This window comes from Eptatretus burgeri, chromosome 2, assembly GCF_056783735.1.
Source record: "Eptatretus burgeri isolate ZD-2024b chromosome 2, Ebu_testis_v1, whole genome shotgun sequence".
Lineage (NCBI taxonomy): Eukaryota > Metazoa > Chordata > Myxini > Myxiniformes > Myxinidae > Eptatretus > Eptatretus burgeri.
Window position 1 is genome coordinate 32821726 of NC_140962.1, and position 25785 is coordinate 32847510.

General features: G+C 41.7%; 1 protein-coding gene across 4 annotated transcripts in view; it reads left to right on the forward strand.

Annotated features, from left to right (window-relative positions):
- LOC147031760 (rho guanine nucleotide exchange factor 25-like) overlaps positions 1-25785 on the forward strand; it is a 266797-nt gene that overhangs the window by 226384 nt on the left and 14628 nt on the right. For all 4 annotated transcript variants that reach the window (XM_085867167.1, XM_085867169.1, XM_085867172.1 and 1 more), the window contains 3 exons: positions 8688-8738; positions 12447-12524; positions 25332-25523. In XM_085867167.1, coding sequence (XP_085723293.1) covers positions 8688-8738; positions 12447-12524; positions 25332-25523 — 321 coding nt within the window. The remainder of the gene's footprint in view (positions 1-8687; positions 8739-12446; positions 12525-25331; positions 25524-25785) is intronic.

The following is a 25785-nucleotide window of genomic DNA, read 5'->3' on the forward strand; positions in this document are numbered from 1 at the left end:
CGTGGGGACAGGAATGTCCTGTCGTGGGGACAGGAAAAACGTGGGGACACTGTCAATGGTGTAGACTTGTAATACCCTCCCTGACCTTGAGGCGGCACGACACGATACACATTTACATGGAAAATTTGCGTCACCCCAACCCCCTACAAAACCACCAGCAGAGATAAAACACCCATACACACTAATTGGGGTCATACTGACCCTATGTAGAAAGTCTGGATGTAGTAAGCCCATAACTCTAGGAGGAGTAGCGTGACAAACAAAAGCACAAACACCGGTCCATGCATTATAGTAAGGATCCTTGTGATCTATTACTAAAAGGAGAAGCATCTGTCCATGAGTGCGTCCATCACGCTTTACTCTAAAGGATTCCTTCCGTCATAGCATAATATAAATAACACTGTTGGAAAGCTCATAATCAATTTATTTGGAACAATAATTTGTGTCCTTTTCGCATTAGAATGCATTTTTCTGGGAAGGAAAAATAAGAAGCAGACCTAAGACCCTTCATGTGGCAGTTTCAAAGGTACGACAGCAGGAACCCTTTATAATAAAGCATGATGGACATGGAAGGAGCACACAAAATTGAATTTAAGGTCGTACCTCCATTCTCCTCTAACCTCGTACCTCCATTCCCCCCCCCCTTTTTGTATACATTGTCGAGGCTCATATGAGAGCAAACACACAACGTACAGCAAGGGGGGCATGAGACAAGAGGGGTGGGAGAGGCAAGGACAAAACAGTGGGATGGCATGAAATTTTAATATTTTTCTATGTCAAAAAAAACTGACTGAAAAATTAAAAATTGCAAGGTGGTCATAGTAAATTGTTCAGTACTTTGTCCAAGGCATTAAGTCGAAAAAACGTAAATAGAATGAGTATAAATTGAGAATGAAGTGTGCAGTAATACTTCTTGAAGCAATATAAAAAAGTACATGGAAGGAGCACACAAACAACAACCACAGCCACAAAGACAGCAGCAGCAGCAACAACTACTATTTGTTACAAGCAAATACCACCCATCGCTTTGCTGATGGGAATACAGAGTGGGAGAAAAAGAGAGGGGAGAGAGAGGGTGGGGGAGAGAGAGGTGGCAGAGTGAGGACAGGGAGGGCGAAAGAGAGAGGAGGTCAGGGAGCAAGGAGGGGTGCGGGAATGTTGAGGGAGGGAGAGTGAGGAGAGGAGGGAGAGTGAGGAGGGGTGGGGGGGGAGCAACACGAAGTGAGATGAAAGGAAGGCAGACATGCGGAAGAACATGAGTTAGATTCACACTATCTCATCAAAATGCTTCTGCATAGAATAACAGTGAAGAAGGAAACAAAATAATGTCTGAAATTCATTTTCTACTGGTTATACTGTTACAAATCTGAAAGCCTTGTGCACACAGACAGACAGCCGTCCCCTATAGCTCAGTTATATCGTTAAGTGTGTGTTTTTAGTTTGGGTCCCGTCCCTTGTTTAATGGGTAATTAAATGTTCATGCGCTGGGGAGTTATTTTGATAGTTAGGGTTTTTATTATTACATCCATAAATCTTCTACAACACCACCAGCATCACCCTCACCTTCACCTCGCTCTGGCCGACGCCATGGCGCCCGTGGTGGGCGGAGTTCAAGGAGGAGCCTCGCGGCGGCTCTCGCCCAATCAGGGAGATGCGAGCGAGTTCTTCGGCGGTCGTCCAATGACCACAGCCCACGCAGGATAATGTTCCTCTGCCTGTTTGGAGGGCGGTCCGCCGAACGGCCGCCATGCCTCTCCGGTCCAATCAATGGCCTTGGCGCCCGTTTTGGCCAATGACAGGGCGACGAGCGCATTTTGCATGCCAGGACCATCCAGTGAGGGAGAGCGGGGAGGGAGGAGCCCCCCCCGGACAAGGGTGAATAAGGTTGCGGCGCGATCAGACCAAGAAAGAGAGTTTTGGTTGTCGGGACAAGCGCTGAACGGAGCTCTCGACTTTGATCGCACCTCGCTTGCGCCTGATTCGTCTGACCGCATCTCGATGCTGACCTGGTTCGCTCGTCTCAGCCAAAGCACATGAGGCGTGAAGGTCCATGTCCTTTTGGGTATCTGTGTGTGTCTGTGGAATTGTAAGTAGGAATTGTTTAAGTGCTCTTTGCTGTACATACTTGCATCTCTATTAATTCTTTATTTGCTTGCGATTATTTTGATTGATTTGAATATTCTGATTTTCACCACGAGGAAATGAAAAGTTATTTATATTTATTTTTTCCTTATTAATAAATTCCTTGTTGATGTTCCAAATTGTCCGTACTTGTCCTTTCCTTCCATTGATCCAGCATTGTCCGAACCTAGATAGACTGGGAGGTAATTATCAAACTCATTGACCTGGCATAGCCAGCACACACCAGCGGTTAAACGCTCGGCCGCCCTAATTATGATCTCATCAAGATAAGATTGGCGCTTTGCCGAGGGCACGCTCCCCATTAAGGAAGCCACGTGACCTCAAGTTAAATGGCAAAATTATACGGTGGACACTGGAACTCGTGGTTAACTGATTGATGTTTGTGGTTCGAAAGCAACCCACCGTATCACGACGTTAATTGTGAGCGGTGGCCCCAGGTCTGGCTCTTCCGAGGAGAAACGGGGATCCCTCGTAATACACTTGGTACCCGTGGCCGTAACAATATTTTGCTTTGAAACTCCCAAAGAAAAAACATTTCACCTTTGTGAAGCAAACACAATAACCAATTCTTTAGAAAGTTGCCAGGACAAAGGAAATCCTGATAAAACCACCATAAGATACGCGATCAAACTTTGCAACCACAGTGCCATAACAGACATGGCATACCCACACACCCATGGAGAGTCCTTCCACATCCAAATCTACCCAAATGTACCACGTCCGTGTGCGCTGTATACGTACCTCTACCTTGTAGTAAAGGCCCGGTCACACCTTGACGTTTTAGCCAGCGATGGCAACATATTAAAATGTATGTAAAACGCTGGCTTACGTTGAACTTTTGATGTTTTTTTTTAAAGATTCGGACGTATTCATAGCGACTTGGTCTTATGTATAACGCATTGGTAACGGACACAGAACGTTTCGTTGTGTTATAGATAACTTATACCAACAAATGCTGAACCTGTTGTCGGCCTACACAACCGATGCCCAACGATAGTCTAACTTCGGCATAGCGCGTTGCACGCATCGCCGACGATGTCGTGACGTAGCCTATTAAAAGGCTGACGCACAACGATTCGAATCATAACTGCCGTAGAAATGGAAGTGACAACATCGCGGTCACACCTTGGTGATCTTGCCAGCGTATGCTGACCTAAGAAAAATGTGTCTAAAACGTTGGGGCACATCAAATACGGTATGAGTAAGTTTGGTATACGTGAGTAGAACGCTAAAGCACGCTATCATACGTCGTAGTAAGTAGAGTACGTCAAGAAATTTTAAACATGTTCAAAATTTTACGACGTACTCGGCGTATGACACACGTTCCGCATGCGATGGGGATAAGTTTTACACATGATATGTGGACGCTTACACACGTCCACAAAGGCTACTTATGAGCTACTCATAAGTCGAAACACGTCGCGGTAATGTCTTTTTCACGCGAAACTTATTTCTAACTTATGTTTGACGTGCTTTGAACCAATTCTTTACGTAGTCCCAACACACATCGACATATGTAGACGTATTCCAATGACGTCTTCCAGTCGACAAAAAAAATAAATGAACGTGTTTCTAGATTACAACTGCCATATAAAGACGTGTTCCCAGCGGTTTTGGGAATTGGTATGTAAAAATGCTGCTCATAAAAGGGGAACCCAATAGTGTTTTCGAATCCTTTTTGAGTCGATGTCCATGTCAGCAGTAACAGTATCAGTATCAGTATTAGTATTAGTAGTAGTTTGTTCATGTTTGCAGTAGTAGGTGAGTGTGAGGGGGAGCGTGTGGGTTATGATGGATCGTCCTTGCGTCCGTGTGTCCACGGGTAGGAGACATCTTTTCACCATTGTTCGAAGTTCTTCGCGGCTAATTTTTTTATGGGGCTTTTTGAACAATGAGCTATAGCTTGTTTTTACGATTCAAGTCTATTCATAACGGGTTGGACAAATGCACAATGAACTAATAATGTGCATAGAGCGCTTTGATTACTTATAGATACGATATACCAACGAATAATTATCGTGAAGCCAGCGTTCACAAACTATGCCCAACGATAGCCTAACTTATCCATATCGTGCGGCAGTTTATCTTTGCCGGTGACGTAGGGTTTGCTATTCATAGGCTGCCACTCAACGATTTAAATGGCTGCATCTCCACTATTGAAAGTAGACGCTTGCGCTCAACAATTGGATTTTTTTTACACTCAACGACTTTTAAACGGTACCACTCAGCTATTTTCATTGTTTACAATGAACGATTTAAATTGCTGTCACTCGCCTTTGTTTTTTGACGCTGGCGCTCGGAAATTTTAATCGTTTCTATTGAACGTGCTAAATCGCTCAAACCCCACTATTGAAAGTAGATGCTTGCGCTCAACAATTCGATTTTTTTTACACTCAACGACTTTTAAACGGTACCACTCTGCTATTTTCATTGTTTACAATGAACGATTTAAATTGCTGTCACTCGCCTTTGTTTTTTGACGCCGGGGTTTTGAAATTTGAAGCGTTTCTTCTGAACGTGTTAAAACGCTCAAACTCGACTATTTTAAATAGACGCTGCCGATGGACAATTGGAATCATAACCAAGCTAGACATCGAAGTGTGAACATCCTCGTCATGCCGAAGAAAAGTTTGAAGAATGCTGAAAATAAGTGTCCTGGCCGTGGCCGTGGACGCTGACGCAAGGACGATCCATTATACCGACGTCTTTCAGCCTATGAGTAACTTAAAAGTAACGTCTGTCGATGTGTGGCAACGATCGCGTAACGTGCCAACAACACGTTAATCATAGGTTAGAAATAAGTTTCGGGTACGCTAAACATTACCTCGGCGTGTCTCAACTTATGATTAACTTACAAGTAGCATGTGTTGACGTCTGTCAACGATCGCAGACCGTGCATACAACTTATGGCCAACGTAGCGGAACGTGTGAGTCATACGCCGGCATACGTCATGAAATTTCAAGCATGAAAAAAATTTGAGGACAACCAAAAAGTACAACGTTTAAAGCCAGCGCACAACGACGTATGGCAGTGTTTTTCAGCGTGCTCTCAATGTTATCAAAACTTACCCATAACGTATTCAACGTGTGCCAGCGTTTTAGAAAAAAAAATTAAAAATCGGCATACGTTGGCTAAAACGTCAAGGTGTGACCGGGCCTTAACTTTCGACTGTACTACTATCTACTGTGGGGCACTCGTTAAGTGGCTTAAGCACTCATGCAAGCACTCCAATGCAACGGCTGGCTTGGCAAGCGATTACCAATTGCCATCGATAAAAATATGCACCCAGAAATACCCAAGCAATGTCCGAATTGGACAAGTGAACGCATTTTTAGCATCAGAACTGCTACTGAATTCGATTCTGCAGATTAAATTTTGTAATTCAGCTTTGTTTTAGAGATTCTCGAGGTTATCAGATGGGCGAAAATGAAATAAAGCCACAAACGCTGTCATCTCCGGGCATTTATAAGCATTGCAATGTACCCAGCGACTCGTAGCTATGATGAACAGGCATTCAATAATACGAGTGAGGAAAGTGAAAAAAAGGACTTCATCATTAAGAAATCGTTGCATCTTCCAAGTCAAGGCATGGTTGAGCAGGCTAAAAAACATGGTGGCTTCAGACCCCAGCGACCCAGGAAACGCCTTAAGACCTCATATAGAACAAGGTGGCCGAGGATCGCCTGAAAAAAGATATAATTAAATAAAGCCATTAATTATCTTCAAAAGCGGTGTTTTAATAAACCCAAACAACTAATTTTCACTCATGCACTTCCATGGAGCTCCCTTAGTGTGCATGCAAAGTTTCAGGCTGCTAGTTTTCATTGTTTTGGAGTTATGGAGGACACACACACACGCACGCACGCACGCACGCACGCACGCACGCACGCACGCACGCACACACACACACACACACACACACACTTGTATAAATAACAGATCCTTTTTTCACATGTTTCACTTCATTTTACATCCTGATTGAGGCTCATAGATAGACATGCAATATGTTTGTGAAGTGCAACATGCTGTCTTTTGATTAAATCCATCAGTGAAGTGACGGGTCAGTACGGCTTTCACATTAAAGTACATTGATGGCTACTGATGTCCCCGTGTTATCCAGAAATGTGTTCTTGGACCACTCTTTTATGCATCTACTTTGTACAATTTTAAGGAATTTCAATATCAGCTTTCATTGCTGTGCTGCTGATACCCAGATGTTCTTATCCATTAAACCTGATGATGTGCTTTCTCCCAAAACTCTCAATTCCTGTCTCTCTGCAATTCAAACAGGAATGCTCATGAACTTTCTCAAACTCACTTCTGCTAAGAGATGCTGATCCTTGGCTCTGCATTAATTCTTTAAATGATACAATTTTAGATGGTGATACTTGGGGATCACTATTTTACCAACACTTTTACAATTTTAAATTCAGGTGTAACTGTGGACCCAGCTCTTTCCTTTATTCCACACATTGCTAAAATCCATAAATATATTTTCTTCCATCTGTACAAGAGTGTCCAAATCTGTTGATATCAAAATCAGGGTATTGAAACTTTGGCTCATGCTCTCATAAAACAACCCATTCAGGGTATGGCTGCAAGACTTGTAGTAGACTCATAAATCTGATCGCATCGCTCCAGTTCTCAAAATACTTCTCTGGCTCTCAGTACACCAACGTTTGGACTTTAAAATTTTCCCAAGAACCTTTAAAGCCAAAGATTAATGGGTTCCTACATTTCTTACCTCATCAAACCTTATATCCATGCAACAATTTGAAGGTTTAACAATGTTCCTTGTTTGAGGATGAGCACTTTTGGCACTCGAGCATTCTTCAATATTGTTACGTTTGAGGGGGGAGGGGGTATGCATTCAAAGGGTAATTAGGATGTTTAATTAGGTATGCCATGCTGTTCGAGTTTACCAGGATCTCGATGTAATAAGTAGCAATTCAGTGGTGATAAGTTGTCTAGTAAATGTTCATTTCTTCAAGGGGGGAAATGATAATTGTCACGTAATTAGATAGGGACACGGGATAGGGTAAGTGTGTCTGCGTAAACCCCTTTTGGTATTCTCTGGAGACTGGCCGTGACGTCACAGGACAGTGCAGCGGATGGCTCCGCCCCATGATCACGATTGGCAGAAGGCGACGGCGGTGGGCCAATAAACGGCTCGATTGGAAGTGACGAGGACAGGAGGATAAAAAGGTTCTGTTCGGGGTCGAAAAGGAAGAGGAAGAAGATTACAACCAAAAGATCGTGTTTTTTTTGGTGGGGAGGCTGTTGCGCGGGGAGCATCCTTGTTGTTGTGCTGATTCGATCGTGTTCTTGATGTGTCTTGGAGCCTTGCTGAGCCTCGTGCCTCACCTTGGTTGGCTCTGGGGTTCTGCTGACTCGGAGTACGGGGTCGAACGGCGGGCGGACCTGCCTCCCTCTCCTGCTCGCAACTTGGCACCAGAACTGGTTCCCTGGCGGCTGTGAGCGGACTTGGGCCAACACCAGGAGGTCGACAGCACCACGGTTTCTCCTGCCCCCCTGACGAGAGCAAGGCCAGCTCGTCCGACGCCGATCCAGGGACAGTTGCGTCCACACCACGGTCCAGCCTGACCACCAGAAATAGCTACGTTGTGTGTGTGTGTGTGTGTGTGTGTGTGTGTGTGTGTGTGTGTGTGTGTGTGTGTGTGTGTGTGTGTGTGTGTGTGTTTGTGTGTGTGTTTGTGTGTGTGTGTGTGTGTGTGTGTGCTTGGCACCTTAGAGGGATTGAGAACTGTATATTCATTGGAATTGTCTGTTTTTCCCCACGCCCGATCCCACACCATCCCGTCGAATCGCCCCGGATCCCTCTTCTTGCCGAGTCTTGTTATTTCTGGTAATAATAGAAACAAATAAACATCATCAACTCAGTGAAAAGCGACTCGTGCCACCTTCCTCGTCCCGTTTGCGGTAGAGCGATTAGAACCGCCATGTTTGGGTTATAAATAAATAAACCGCCTCCATCGTTTCGGCTCATTCTACGTTGGCGGGACTGTTCAAGTCCCGTGGACGGCACAATATGCTAGTCAACTGTGGAACTCCCTGCCTCATCAATTAACATTTACAAATCCCTCCTGAAATCCCATATTTACAATTTCCTTTTCTTAATTTTTATTTTTCTGACTTCTTTCTTCCTTTTGAAGTGCTTTGGGATTTTACTTCTGGATGAAGTGTAATGCGTGAAATTTATTTATCGATATTTCATTCACTTTTATTTATTCATCTTGAATCAGTTGTGTGTGTGTGTGTGTGTGTGTGTGTGTGTGTGTGTGTGTGTGTGTGTGTGTGTGTGTGTGTGTGTGTGTGTGTGTGTGTGTGTGTGTGTGTGTGTGTGTGTGTGTGTGTGTGTGTGTGTGTGTGTGTGTGTGTGTGTGTGTGTGTGTGTGTTCTTTTAAAACCATTCTGCATGACTTTGAAAGGTAAAATACACCTTTTATAATATTAATGTTTTATCGGTAAATAAGTCTTGTGACAGCATATGTTAACTCATGAGAGAATAACTTGTTTCTCACAGGATTTCTTGAAATTCACAAAGAAAGCTGGTTTACCAACAGAAGAGCTTGAGGTACACTTTAGTAATGATCAAAGGAATATTAGTCATGACTGGACTTTTATGTTGCTGTTTGCTAGAATTTGGAAAGGTCTTCTAGATTTGTTCAATGTTTACTTTGTAATTGTTTTTATACAACTAGCTTGTACAAACTCATCAATTTTAGTGTACTGGAAACACCCGCTCTCTGTGGGGTGAGGAGGGGTTGGGGATCATGTGCATGTGCCCACCATGTGGGTGGTGGTGTGTTAATGTTCTTATTATTATTTAACAGCCACAATTATTCCCACCGTTCTTGTGTGGTTGGCTGGGGGAAGCTTAACCCAAGTCTTACACGAACTGACTGGCCACGCCTGACGTTTGATGAAGGTTAGGGCAGGAATTTATAATTTGGCCATGGTGTCTGCAAAAGCTCACCTACTCTTCACGAAGGACGCCGTAGGATCTTTTAAAGTCGGCAGATGGGTTTCACCATTTAATGTCCATCTGAGGGATGACACAGACACTGATGAATCACCCGATCTGTGAAACACTGGGATGAATGTTTAGAGCTGGGTCGGGAATCAAACCCAGGCTAGACAGCTCAAAGTATCGTGTGTGTAATTTGAGGACATCTTACCAGCCCCATGCTAATATCATCATCATTATTGTTATTATTATCATTATTATGACGTTATCATCGGATGAATTTGAGACAACTAATGGGGTTCACGAGATCGCACAGCCCACCAATGGGGTAGTGGCTGGATCATGGGGCATGTGGATGTGGAAGTGGACACATTTTGGTGATAAAAGTCGGAGTTTGACTGATTAATTTGTGATTATAATAATTTTGACGAAAAATCTAACTTTGATGGCATGGAGGCTGGAGTCCGGATTGGAGGAAGATGTATCAACAACGTAAGGTATGCTGATGATACGATTCTGCTGGCAGAAAGTAAAGAGAAATGAAATTGCTGCAGACAGTGAAGAAGGAAAGTGAAAAACCTGGTCATTATTTATACTTTAAAAAAGACTAAAGTCTTGTCAACTGAGAAGATCGACGCATTCAGATTGGGAGACGATTACGTGGAAATAGTGGAAAGTTTCAACTTCCTCGGTTCGAAGGTTGAAGTGAGTGGAGAATGTGAAGGATTAATTCAGACTGTTCGCATTGGGAAGAACAGCAATGTCAGTATTCATGAATATTTGGAAAGACAAAGATGTAAAAACACAAGCCAAGAGGAGGCTGATGAACACTCTAGTATGTCAAGTTGCAATGTATGTGTACGAGTAGGTACGTCGGAGCATTTAGTTGAGGGTTGAAAATGAATAAATAAATAAATAAATAAATAAATAAATAGCATATTGTTACGGATTTGCTTCGGGATGGACTTTAAGGAGAGCTCTTAAAATCAATTTCCCCGATAGCGCTCCTGAAGCCACCATCCCACGGATAACTCTGCGGCGTGACGGGTTGCTAAGCAACCCCAGATGATGTCTGAGAAGCCCAATTTAAGTAAGGTTCAGCGCCCAAATCCCACTTTACCTTCCCAGAAAATTAAACACCCCAGATAGGGAACTGTGTTTCCAATGCATCACCAGTTCCAACATACGGCTGAGCGTAACCGTAGGTGTACGAGTGGGCTACCGACTACTCGTAACAGAACAGCTTGAGAGAACTCCTTGTTGCAACATGTTGCCTAACCAATATAAGTTGACAACCAGACAGTTTGAAAGGGGTTACAATTTCAACAAAGAGCACATATGTACAAGTCAAGCAATGTCACAAAGAAAAACAAGCTAGAATGAGCTAAGATCCTCGTCCTCTTAATGATGACGTCATAAAAACGAATATGACGTCATTGTAATGCATCAGGTTTGCGATAAATTATCTGTGCTAATGCCCGGCTTGATTCCCGCAAACAAAATTCAGGCCTACCAAGTCGAGATGACTCAGATCCATTGGTCTGTGGTGGACCCGATAAGCATAGAATGCCTCGAGGACATTCGGTTTCCTCCTAATTTTAGCTCACCTGGAACATAGTTTCAGTTTAGTGTGAAACAACAGGAGTGATTAAGCCTGGTGTTGGCTTAATGGTTAAGGTGGCTGGCTTGAGATCTTTGGGTCTTGAGTTCAAGCTCCTGGTCTATTGTTGAATTAACGCGAGGTGGGTTGACTCAGCCTGTTGACCTGAGGTGGGCAAAATGAATACCAGTTTACTGGTAAACAGGGGGGCATTGCATCAGTGGCAGACCCATGCCCCCAGAAAATGATGCAGCCAAGTACATATTAATAAATAAATAAACAGCAGTAACTGTTTAAAAAGGTAATCATATGTTGGGCAGAATTGACTGAATTGTTTGTGGTTATAATAATTTTTACTTCCTGTAGGTGTGCCCCATGAAACGCCATGATAAGCTATTTATACACCTTCACACGGAGTTTATCTAAGACAGAAAACCTCCTTGGAGAGGGCGACATATGAAGTCACTCCAACCTCCATTGTGTGATTCCCTAGTACTCCTTGTGAGATTGGTTGAGATTGGATAAGTAACGACCTAATGTATCATGGTCAGACAGACAGACAGACAGACAGACAGACAGACAGACAGACAGACAGACAGACAGACACCAAGTTTCATATTTTAGTATGAGATGCATCTATTTTTGTTTTCGATACTCGTATGCATTCACGACATACTTGGCACGGATCCAGAGAATGAAATGTATGTGGACTGGGGGCCTTAGGGTTGTAGGAGGAATAATATTGTTAATTGCAGTGTTAAAAATATTCCTATACTTTAACCAAAAATCCCTTATCACTGATTGAGAGAGAAGAGCATTACATGTAAGTTTTTTTTTTTGCAGTTTTGCTCAAAAATAAAGCATTATTTAAAATTGAAAACCTTTTTTTTTCAGACATTGAGGAGCCGCAAGTTAAGTACATGGTGTTCCAATCTCAGTTACTCAAATTTAAATGCAATCTCAGTTACTCAAATTTAAATGCAATCTCAGCTACTCAAATTTTAGTACAGAATCTTGCAGCAACTAGATAATGCAACTCAATGATGAGAATCATCGAATACATAGAACCATCATGAGTAAAGATGAGTTAAGCATAATTTTATTTGAGTGAAATTGTTAGGGAAGTCTCTTGGTGGACATTGTGAACAGAAATAAATATGAAGGCGAATAGCACGAGATTTGTGGCAAAACGATGAAGTGCTACAATCACACGGTTGGACACAAAGCTGGATAAAATATAGAGAAAAGGTGTTGGAGTGGGGGGGGGGTGTTGCTATTTTACAGAAAATGAGGTGATCAGAGTAATTTAGCGATTTTACAAAAAGAAAAATGAAGGGTTGTAATTCAATGGCAATTCGTTTAAATCTCATCACTCATGGTATTGCAAATCTGAGTGAAGTTTTTGACTGCCTTATTCCCTATTGAATGTCACATTCTTCTCCTCCCCCTCCCTCCTTTTTCTTTCAATGTCCTCCTTCCCTCAAACTATTTTGCTCTAATTCACAACCCCCTATGCCCACTCACCACATACACAGAATCCTTGGCATATGTAACATGTACTTGGCCATTACTTTTTTATTATCTGCAATCCCCAATTTGTGATGGATTTTAAAGCTGACATCAACGAAGATGCAACGCAATTATCTCAAGTTGATGAAAAAGTGTCACAAGTAATAAAGTTTGCCCTACATTGTTCCTTTTACTATTCCTGACAGCGAGCAATCCAGGTGATGTGTGTTGTGCCGAAGCAATGTAACGACATGATGAACGTCGGGAGGCTGCAGGGATTTGAGGTATGCATTGATTGGACCTTGGGCATCGTCTTGTGTGACTTGGTTCAATTTCAAACATTTTCATGTTCTTATAAATATGTGTGTATGTGTGTGTGTGTATGTGTGTGTATGTGTGTGTATGTGTGTGTGTGTATGTGTGTGTGTGTGTGTGTGTGTGTGTGTGTGTGTGTGTGTGTGTGTGTGTGTGTGTGTGTGTGTGTGTGTGTGTGTGTATATATGTATGTATATATATGTATATATATGTATATATATATATATATATGTATATATATATATATATATATATATATATATATATATATATATATATATATATATGTATATGTATATGTATATATATATATATATATATATATATATATATATATATGTATATATATATATATATATATATATATATATATATATATATATATATATATATATATATGTATATATATATATATATATATATATATATATATATATATATATATATATATATATATATATATGTATATATGTATATATATATATATGTATATATATATATATATATGTATATATATATATATATATATATATATATATATATCTATATATATATATATATATATATATATATATATATATATATATATATATATCTATATATATATATATATATATATATATATATATATATATATATATATATATATATATATATATATATATATATATATATATATATGTATATATATATAACCGGATGTAGAGGCGTGCGCCTGTAATCCGGCAACTCGGAGGATCGCTTGAGGACGGGAGCTCTGCACTGGGCCGCACTATGAGAGGGTGTTGGGCAACCCAGAATCATGGTGAAACCCAATCCTTATCCCTGTGTCGTAAGAGGCGACCAGGGTTGCGTCAGGAAGGGCATCCGGCGTAAAACCTATGCCAAATCAGAATGTGGATCATAATGGATGATCCGCTGTGGCGACCCCTAACGGGAGCAAGCGAAAGACGAACATACATATATATATATATATATATATATATATATATATATATATATATATATATATATATATATATATATATATATATATATATATATATTGCATGTATATAGTGTTAATGTCTTAAGCCTGGTGTTGGCTTAGTGGTTGGGATGGTGGCTTGGGATCCCAGGGTCCTGAGTTCAAGCCCCATTGGCTATTGAATTAACACCAGGGGGTTGACTCAGCCTGTCATCCTTCTGAGGTCGGCGAAATGAGTACCAGTGTACTGGTCCCGGTGTATGCCCCGGTTAGAATAGGTGTACCATATCCCTGTGTGTCGTAAGAGGCGACCAGGGTTGGCGTCAGGAAGGGCATCCGGCCATAAAACATTGCCTCAAGAAAAAGCCAAACCCCTGCACAACAGGGAAAAATGGCTGTAAAAACGGTCATAGTGTTAATGTTTTTCTTCTTCCTCCTCCTGCCGGCACACCATCTTTCTTTGATTTGAGCTGACCCACTCTCGCCATTATCTTCACAATTTCTTCCTGCAACCTTCCATTCTCCAGTCTTATCTAATCTTCAAAAATCCATCAAAAAATTCCTTGTATCCTTAACGAAACACCTCCTGTAACCACGTTTCTCTCTCTACCCTCTTCCTAATACTTTTCATCGATCCATCAGCTTCACTCTGCGTTTACCGATCCAAATTCACCATTCACCTCCACAATTTTACTTCAACCTTTCCTTTTCCGAAACTTATGCAATCCTAATTTTAAAAACAAAATAATAATAACAATAATAATAATAACAAATAATTTCACTTTTAACAATACACCTCCCGTAACCATGTGATCTGTTTCCACCCTCCGCGTTTACCAATCCAAATTCACCATTCACCTCACAATCTTTTCTTCAACCTTACCTTCACCTAATCTTATGCAATCTCGATCAAAAAATAAAAATTATAATAATAAAAACGATCTCTTATAATGCTTCATCTTCCTCTTTCACACGTGTGGTTCTCATTACTGTATCATAATTCACAACACTTTTTCTATTTCAACAGACTGCTCTCAATTCGTCCTTTCCTGAATACCTTGTCTAAAAAAATCCAACTGTAACAATGTTTCTTTTCTCCATTCTCTTAATTCGTCTTTATTGCATCCCTCAAGAAATGTATTTTGTTGCATTTCTGAACTGAAAATTAAAAAACCCCAGTTTGCAATGAATGTTTGCATTCCATCAATCATCATTTTTTTTCCAACTTCAGTGTCAATTCACCCCCCTCACCCCTACCTCTCAAAGCAACCATCACACTCTTTCCCCCTCCAAGCTTCCCTCTCACCTTTCTCAAAAACTCCCCCCTCACCTTTCTCCCAAAACTCTCCCCACTCCCCCTTCTCCCACCATTCACCCCCTCACTCACCCTTCTCAAAGTTGCCCCCTCCCCTCTCATCCACAGAGCTGCCTGCTTCCCCTGCCCTCTCCCCTCCATCTCATCACTCTACCTCCTCAAATCCTCAACTGCCTTCTGCCCCTCTCTTATTACTCCCCACTGCACCTCAACCCAGCACCACAGAGCCTTTTCTCTTCCTCATCTGGCCCCCTCCCCTCGCTCTTCTGCAATCCTCCACACTCTTTCAACAACTCTCCTTACCTCCCCCTCCTCCATTGTCATACACTCCACCTCCCCTCCCCTCCCCTGCATTCAAACCCTCCTCCCCTCCTTCTTCATTAGCAGTGTGGACCTCAAATATGCTCAAACCTGTAAGATCTTTCCATTCAGGTTGCCACTGACAAACCAGACATAATCTGCATCACAGAAACTTTCCTCCCTCAAGAAGTCTCCGACTCCCCAGTATCTCTCCCTGGTTACTCCCTCCTCTGGTATGACAGACCTGAACCTCGTCTTGGTGAAGGAGTTGCTCTCTTCATCAAAGACTTTATTCCTCACTCTCCATGCACTGCCCTCACTCCCCCACACCCCCAGGAATACTTCTGGCTACGGCTTCCCCTCCACTCCCACCTCATGCTTATATGTGTGCTGTACCGTGACCCAAACAATGATTACTCCATCTACACCTCACTATCCAAAAACATGGACCAACTTCTATCCTCTTATCCCAACTCTCTCTTCCTCAGATGTGGTGACTTTAATTGTCATCATGCCAGTTGGCTAGGTGTGTATATATATCTCACCTGCCATGGCACTTCAGCAAAAGACTTCTGCGACTCATTGGGACTGACTCAATCGGCCAACTTCCCAACCCGGATCTCAACGAATAGAACTCCATCTCTTCTAGATCTCATTGTGACAAATTCCCCTGAAAATATCTGCTGTTCTTCCTCCACACCAATCGGTTCTTCTGACCATGTGCTTGTCAAAGTAAGCATCTCTCTGGCGGTTATTAGAGAACCACCTCAGCGCCGTCGAGTCTGGCATTTCACTCAGGCTGACTTGCAGGGTCTCCAAGCAGCCATCAAACTTCTAGACTGGTCTCCCATTGCTACTTTCTCCAATGTCACCTCGTCCTGGGAATTCTTTCAAAGAAACTTGCTCTCCCTCATGCACAGATTTATCCCCTCTCATGTTCAGTTGTCCTACCCTTCCTCGCGCCCTTGATTCACTGAAGCTTGTGGTGAGACAGTTGTCCTGAAATAACTTGCCTTTGCCTCATGGAAAGCAAACACAACTGAGGGTAATCTCAGTTCCTTCCATAAAGCTTTTAACAAGTGTGTGTGTACCTTCAGGAGAGCCAGAAAACAACATCTTTTGAATCTTAAGTCTGAACTCCCAAACATCTCTCCCTCCTCCAAATCCTGGTAGTGTCGAATCAAATCTGTTTCTGGTGTATGTTCCCCCTCAATCCCCTCCCTTACCTCAAGTCGCTGCACTGCTGATACCGCACGTGAAAAGGCCGAATGCCTAAACTCGGTGTTTGCATCTAAATCGTGCATCCGAAACCCATCGCTTTCTGTCAAACCTCGACTCTGATTCTGCAACCGGTCCAGATGGCATCAGCCCATGTGTCCAAAAAACCTGCTCCTCTGCTCTTGCTCACCCTCTCTCCACTCTTATTAACCCTCTCATCTGCTCAAGGTCATCTGCCATCTTCTTGAAAATCAGCAAACATCATTGCCCTGCAAAAAAGGTGCAAAAACAGATCCCTGCAACTCCAGACCAATCAGCCTTCTCCCAATCATCAGCATGGTTATGGATTCCATCATCACTTCAGACATTAAATCCTTCCTCTTCTCCAATGGCTTGATTTCCGATCATCAATTTGGTTTCAGACCAGGTCACTCTACCCTGGCTATGCTGCTTCTGCTCTCCCAACAATGGATGGAGGTACTCAATGCCAGACATGAAATCAGAGCCATCTCCCGAGGCATATCGCGTGTTTTTGACAAGGTCTGGCACCCTGCCCTGCTCACCAAACTCTCTTCTGATGGTGTCCAAGGTCATTTCTACTCATAGACCGGGAGCCCAGGGCCCTGAGCTCAAACGAACGAGGTACTAATATCTGAGCACAGGGGCATGAATGGAGTATCAAAAGACATATAGAAAGTTATTTCTGCCGGGTACAACCCTCTGCGTAAGGACCCTGGTGACCCTCCAAAGGGGTCCTTAAAATTGGCTAGATTGGTACCAGTTGGTATCACTTCCATATGATGGATATGACCAACCTTACAACAAAACCACATTTGACAGACATGCCAACTACTGCAAAAGGCCCCCCAGAAGCCCCAACAAGGGCCCCCAAAAAGGGGCCAGCTCAAACATTGGAGGTACTAGATAAAACCAGTTTTAAAATCATATATACATCCCACAGAGTGTAAAATGTCCACTACCAGACAAATTGCCTGCTGCATTGGCCCTACCAGAACCCCCAAAAGTAAGCCCTTGAGACCCTTGATACAACTGGTCTCGCTCAAATATTGGAGGTACTCGATAAAACCAGTTTTAAAATCATATATACATCCCACAGAGTGTAAAATGTCCATTACCAGACAAATTGTCTGCTGCATTGGCCCTACCAGAACCCCCAAAAGTAAGCCCTTGAGACCCTTGATACAACTGGTCTAGCTCAAACATTGGAGGTACTCAATAAAACCAGGTTTAAATTCATATATACATCCCAGAGTGTAAAATGTCCATTACCAGACAAATTGTCCGCTGCATTGGCCCTACCAGAACCCCCAAAAGTGAGCTCTAAAAAGGGCAAAACATTACAGTAGACCAAAAATACACAATTGGCATAATTTTGCACATTATGCTGGCACACCATTACCATAGGAAACATTTATGTTTAACAATTTAACAAAAGAACTACAAAATACTAATAAGCCTACTGGTATCACACTATGAACCAGTAAACTCGGAAAAACTACAGGCTCATATTGTGCTGAAACACTCGGAAATATACGAAGACATAAATAGTTCTAATGTTTCTTAACTCCGAATGTCTCCGAACTCGGAAATATTTGGAAGTAATAACAATTCTAATGTTCCCTGACCTCTCCTAATATAACATCTCCGAACTCGGAAAAGAATGTTCGGAGAAGTTGGAAACATTAGAACTATTTATGTCTTCGTATATTTCCGAGCGTTTCAGTACAATATGAGCCTGTAGTTTTTCCGAGTTTACTGGTTCATAGTGTGATACCAGTAGGCTTATTAGTATTTTGTAGTTCTTTTGTTAAATTGTTAAACATAAATGTTTCCTATGGTAATGGTGTGCCAGCATAATGTGCAAAATTATGCCAATTGTGTATTTTTGGTCAACTGTAATGTTTTGTCCTTTTTAGAGCTCACTTTTGGGGGTTCTGGTCAGGCCAATGCAGCAGAAAATTTGTCTGGTAATGGACATTTTACACTCTGTGGGATGTATATATGATTTTAAAACTGGTTTTATCTGGTACCTCCAATGTTTGAGCTAGCCCCTTTTTTGGGGGCCCTTGTTGGGGCTTCTGCAGTAGTAGGCATGTCTGTCACATGTGGTTTTGTTGTAAGGTTGGTCATATGCATCATATGGAAGTGATACCAACTGGTACTTCCAATGTTTGATCGAGCCAATTTTAAGGACCCCTTTGGAGGGTCACCAGGGTCCTTACGCAGAGGGTGGTACCCAGCAGAAATAACTTTCTATACGTCTTTTGATACTCCATGCATGCCCCTGTGCTCAGATATTAGTACCTCGCTCGTTTGAGCTCAGGGCCCCGGGCTCCCGGTCTATCATGGCTCACAGACTTCCTCTCCTGTCGCAGCAAACGTGTGGTCCTAAATGGAGTTCTTTCATCCCCTCTTCCTGTCCAGGCTGGAGTTCCTCAAGGTAGCGGTCTGGGCCTTGCTCTTTTTCTGGTTTTCATCAATGATCTCTCTGACTCTCTGGAAAATCTTCTTTATCTCTTTGCTGATGATTCCATCCTCTGCCATACCATGTGTCATCCATCAGATCAGCAAGCATCAGCCTCTTAACTGTCATCTGCATAAAATCACAAACTGATCCAACATGTGGAAGATGTCTTTCAATCCTGACAAATCTCACACTCTCACTATGTCTCTCCGAAAAGACCATTTAGTACCCCCCCCCCCCCATCGACTTTTTCAACAATCCTCTGGAAGAAGTCCTTTCATTCAAGCATTTGGATCTCACTATCTGCCATGATCTTTCGTGGGAAAGCCACATTTCCAACCTGACCTCCAAAGCCAGTCACCAACTGGGAATTCTCCATCATGCAAAGTCCTTCTTGCATTTAAGATCATCGGCATCTCCTGCAATGAAGCTGAGTCTTTGGGCCTCTCACTCAATCACCGCAGGTTGGTCGGTGGTCTTTCTGTCTTCTTCCCGCTCCTCTCTGGTCTCGCCCCCCTGCTTTGTCTGCGACATGCCCCCACCATATTTCCGCAGGGCGCTCAAGATCTGCCAACAACCCCCTTCTGGTAAAACTACCAAAATCACGAATCTCTGCTCACCTTCACTGTTTCATTCCTCTTTTTTCCTGCCTTTGGAAAAAACTCCCACACTCTCTTCAATCCCATTCTTCCGTCCAGGCCTTCAAAACAGCTGTTCACCACCACCTCTCATCTTCCCCCATCCAAAACATCGATCTTTTCTACCCCCGTTAATCCACTCCAAACCCACCTTCTTCAAATTCCCTGCTTTCCTTCCTGAAAGTCCCTGTAATGTCTATCTTGTATACCCCGTGTTCCACGCCCATCCCTCTCCTTTCCACAGATCTCCTAATGTCTCTGTTCCCCATTGTTTTGTCCCCCCATCTCACCACCCCCCTCTCTCGTGCCAGTACCCTCTCTCGTGCCAGTACCCTCTCTCGTGGGTGAGGCATGCCAGTATGTGCAGCTTTGGTCCTTCGCTCTCGTAAACGACGACTGGATTGGGGCATTTTTTCAATTAGATCGGACCAACCGTATCATAAATGGCCATAACTTGGGAAACACCTGGGAAACATACTCAGGTCCCCAGCGTCAATTGTGACGTCATATCAAACGAAGAAGAAGAAGAATTGTGATGCCCCTCTCTCTCCCCCTCTCTCATCCCCTCTCTCCCCCTAGTCTCACCCCTCCTCTCTCCCCCCTCTCTCTCGCCCCCTCTCCCGCCCCCCTCTCTAGAATTGTGCCCCCCCTCTCTCTCGTCCCCCTCAAACCTTGGGATTAATTAATAATTTGAACAATTAATTCAAACCTTGGGAAAAAACAGCTTTCAAACCTTGGAAAACAGCTGGAACGGATGAAGAACGATATCAAACCTTGAAAAGGCAAATTTTTCCCATCGTCAATTGTCCCCAGCGTCAATTGTGACGTCATACCAAACGAAGAAGAAGAAGAATTGTGACACCAATCGTGCAAAATAAAAATAAAAATAAATAAATAAACATTGTGACGTCATTCGTAACGTCATAGCACCGTGTCCTGTCATTAGTTGACAGATAAATGGCCGTAACTTGGGAACCGCTCGTCCGATTAATATCAAACCTTGAAAAGGCACATCCGCGCGGCCCCGGCAATATTCCTGGCAAGTTTCAATCAGATCGGATCGGCGGTCGTCGAGAAACGGTGGTCGCATACAGACAGAGACAGACAGACAGACAGACAGACAGACAGACAGACACACACACACACCGTCTAATTTATACACCGTCTAATATGAAAACGATCATAACTTGGGCCATTGTGTTTATCTATAAATGCGCATAAGAAATCGAGAAATTATTGGAATCCACGAAGTCATCACTCTCCGGAAGCCCGTACGTTGTAACCCGTAATGGGGAACGTGGCTGAGCTTCCCTTCCCCACCGGCCACGCCCACGCAACAACGTGTCTTCCCATTCGTTTGGTAAATAAATGGCCATAACTTGGGAAGCACTTGTCCGATTAATATCAAACCTTAAAAGGCACATCCTCAGGTCCCCAGCAATATACTTGGCAAGTTTCAATTAGATCGGACCAGTGGTTGTCGAGAAACAGCGGTCACACACACACACACACACACACACACACTCCTGGAATTATATATATATATATATATATATATATATATATATATATATATATATATATATATATATATATATATATATATATATATATATACATATATATACATATATACACACATCGATATATGTATACATTTATTTACATACATATATATATATATATATATATATATATATATATATATATATATATATATATATATCTATCTATCTATCTATCTATATATATACATATATACACACATCGATATATGTATACATATATATATCTATCTATATATCTATATCTATATATATCTATATATATATCGATATATATATATCTATATCTATATATATATCGATATATATATATATATATATCGATATATATATATATATATATATATATATATATATATATATATATATATATATATATATATATATATCTATATATATATATATATATATATATATATATATCTATATATATATATATCTATATATATATATATATATATATATATATATATATATATATATATATATATATATATATATATATATATATATATATATATATATATATATATATATATATATATATATATATATATATATATATATATATATATATATATATATATATATATATATATATATATATATATATATATATATATATATATATATATATATATATATATATATATATATATATATATATATATATATATATATATATATATATATATATATATATATATATATATATCTATATATATATATATATATATATCTCTATATATATATCTCTATATATATATCTATATATATATATATATATATATATATATCTCTATATATATATATATCTCTATATATATATCTCTATATATATATATATCTCTATATATATATCTCTATATATATATCTCTATCTATCTATCTATATATATATATATATATATATCTATCTATCTATCTATCTATCTATCTATCTATCTATCTATCTATCTATCTATCTATCTATCTATCTATCTATCTATATATATATATATATATATATATATATATATATATATATATATATATATATATATATACGACCTGTGAACCCGTTGGGTTCCCGTTGTGACAGCGGTTGATAAAAAAAAATCATTTCCAAAAAAAAGAAAGAAAAAAAGATAGCTCCAGCGAACTATACCGCTGAGGTTTTTTGCATTGATCAAATTCTCCCTGAAAAGTGCTTGACTGAATTGCGAATTGATTTTTTAATAATTTTTTCGTTGCCCGATTTGAATGAAACTTGATACTGCACACCGCAGGAGAATGGTGAGTAATGCGGCTCTAAATTTTTTGCGCACTCCTGTACCGTTTTGGCTGTATTTCGGGAACTTACATACATACAAGATGAGAGTTTTAGTAACATATGGATATCTATATATATATTGTTGTGGTTACCAAATTCGCAAACCACCATTCAGGTCCCTTAGGTGAGGTATCTCCGTAAGTATATGTGTAGTTAGGCCCAAACCCGTTGTCTAGTGGGAATACATGTCATTTATGCGTGCTGCGACTCTTCAGGATAGCCGTTTTTCTTTTGCTATCTTTATTTTGGACCAACCGCCATGCTAACCACCACCAGTCACAACATCAACCACCAACCACAATGCCGCTTCACCACAACCGCCACGTCCTTCACGTCACACCTCGCAGCCGTCGCATCGCCACCGTTCTTGCGCCGCCTGTGTTGGACTCGTGCAGGGCGCGCGCCGAACAGCGTGTACAAAATCACGGATTTTGTGCTTCAAAAACGGATCAAAAATGACACACGCCCACTTTTTGCCGTCCAATCGGTGAGCGAGGGGCGAATTGGCCCCGCCCCCAGGGCGATCGATATATGCAAATTTATGGATCAAAAAGCCTTCACGCCCACTTTTTCTCGGGCCAATGGGGAGCGAGGTGAAAGGTCGAAGGGAGAGGGTCAAAGATGAGAGGGCGAAGCTACGGGGCTGATAAAAGGACCGAGTTCGTCAGTCAGGAGAGTAGTAGAAGAGGAGAGTCGGAGAGTCGGAGAGTAGGAGAGTAGGAGAGTCGGAAACAGAGAGTCAAGACTTCGCGGGCGGTGGAGTTGGCAAGAAGGAGCTGGTCGTCGTGTGCGTTGGAGTCGGAACGGAGGGGACGGAGCTGTGGAAAGGCGGCAACACCAGACGAGGGGGTGCTCGCGTCGGGAGCTGCACCCCAGGGAGGCCGACAGCGCGACCTGGCCGAGGTGGAGACGCTCGTCGCGGGATAATAAAAATCCTCTATACCCCGAGCATCAGCAACCCCCTCCTGTTTCCCCCCGCGCTGAGATAGTGCGACCAAGGGGGCCCCTTTCCCACCCCCTACCAGACACTGTCCGCGGGGCCCGCGGAGTTGAGGCGCCATCGCCGCTCCGCGTCTCATCACCAGACGGGTAGGCGCGACCCGGTCTCGGCCTCAGGCCCGCCTCATCCTTGAGGGTATTCTTTCCTTGGTTTTGGGTATGTGTTGTCGGCGCCGTCTGTGAAGTAAAATTGTATAAGTGTTGCCGTGTGCTCGGTAGTCGGTATTAGCTCTGCATTGTGTCCTCGCATTGTCGCATTTGCTTTTTGTGTAAATTGAATTGTGTTTTTCTTTTCTGTGTGCATTTGGTGGAATTGTATATGTGTGCTTCCCGTGTGCCGCGAATAAATGTGCTTTATTATTGAACTGTTCTCCCGCTTCGCTTCGTCTTTTCCTCTATTGAATCCCCATCTTGCTTCACGTAAAGGGTTGGTAGTGGGCTGAATACGCCCGATAATTAATCGAACCGTCGAGGTCGACGATAACACCGCTCGGTTATTCTGATAGTACGGAACGGGTCGCTTAAGTGGCCCGTGTCCGAAGTCGACCTGCGGCGAGGTGCGATCGCCCGGTCTACCCTCCGCGTGGGTACTTAGGTAGGTCGAATTCGGCGAGCAACCCTATCCCACGCGGGGGCTGATTGGCTCGATCGCGGTGAGACCGAAAGGTCCACCCGTGACTGGTTCCCGGCGTTAGTCCGAGAGGGTCACGACTGGATTGTCCGTCCGGTGGGCGACGTGCCGCGATTCGAGTTACGTGGCCGTCAGCACACCGGCGGGCGCGAATCCGCAACAATATATATATATATATATATATATATATATATATATATATATATATATATATATTTATATATATATATATATATATATATATATATACACACACATCTATATATATATATATATATATATATATATATAAAAAAAATAAATATATATATATATATATATATAATATACATACATATATACATACACCGGGCGTAGTGGCGTGGGCCTGTAATCCGGCTACTCGGAGGCTTGTTTGGAGGATCGCTTGAGGACAGGAGCTCTGCGCTGGGCCGCACTGTGAGAGGGTGGAGGGTAGCCCGGAATCATGGTGAAACCCAATCCTTATCCCTGTGTCGTAAGAGGCGACCAGGGTTGCGTCAGGAAGGCATCCGGCGTAAAACCTATGCCAAATCAGTATGCGGATCATAGCGGATGATCCGCTGTGGCGACCCCAAACGGGAGCAGCCGAAAGATGAACAACATATACATATATATATATATATATATATATATATATATATATATATATATATATATATATATATATATATATATATATATATATATATATTACGAGCGATACCCGTGCACAGGATAGCAGTACAACATAGCTGGTAGCAGACGACAGACCGTACACGGGGAATGACAAAAATACGCATTGTACAAAATGCAAGTCGTACTATGGAACGCCAAGACTTCCCAAACATTGTCGGCATGTCCGCTAAGTGCGACAGCAATTTCATAGGGATCGTGTAACGGCGAGCCGAGTTTTTAGTGTGCAAGCTTGGTATTATATATATATATATATATATATATATATATATATATATATATATATATATATATATATATATATATATATATATACACAGTATATACCATTCACTCTACTACACTTCTCTTGCCAGAAGGTGGAGTTTGACCGTCACTTCCTCCAGAAAGAGACGATAGTCTGTATAAGTCCTTTAACGTTTCAGCACATCCTGATTACCTCTCCTGAATACAAGCTCATTTGCATCCAACACAATAGAAAACAACAGAAGTCTACTCCAACAAATCTTGAAAATCACTGGCCCATTTATATAAAAATAATGCATCCCAGGGGTGCAACAATAATTGTCCATCAGATGGGACATGATACATTTTAACATCTTTCATCTCAGGTTATTTAGCTGCACTTCATTCTCTTCCACTATTCTTGACAGGGAAAGGTCATGGCACAAGGTCACCTCCTGCTGCAGGATATGTTCCAGGTACTAGAGGGTGAGGGTGGGCTACTTACACGTAGCAAGGAGCGGCGGATCTTCCTCTTCGAGCAGATGGTTATCTTCAGCGAACAAGTGGAAAGGCGACGTGGACCTGCCATTCCAGCATATCTCTTCAGACACAACATCAAGGTTGGGCTTTTGTGAAGACGCATTATTCATGGCCTGGTTAAAATTAATTGGTACAAACTAGGTTTCCAGATAATGGTTAGATAAAGTTGACCAAAAGAGCCTGGCTAGTGAAGCTGTACATCAGTGTGGAGTTGATTACTATGAGAAATGCCATAGACACAATAAGATTACAAAAGATGAACACTAATATTGCTAATCAATGTTGGTATCACTCTGTACGAGATGTTTATCAGGTTACATTGTTAGTGATCACTGTTTTAGA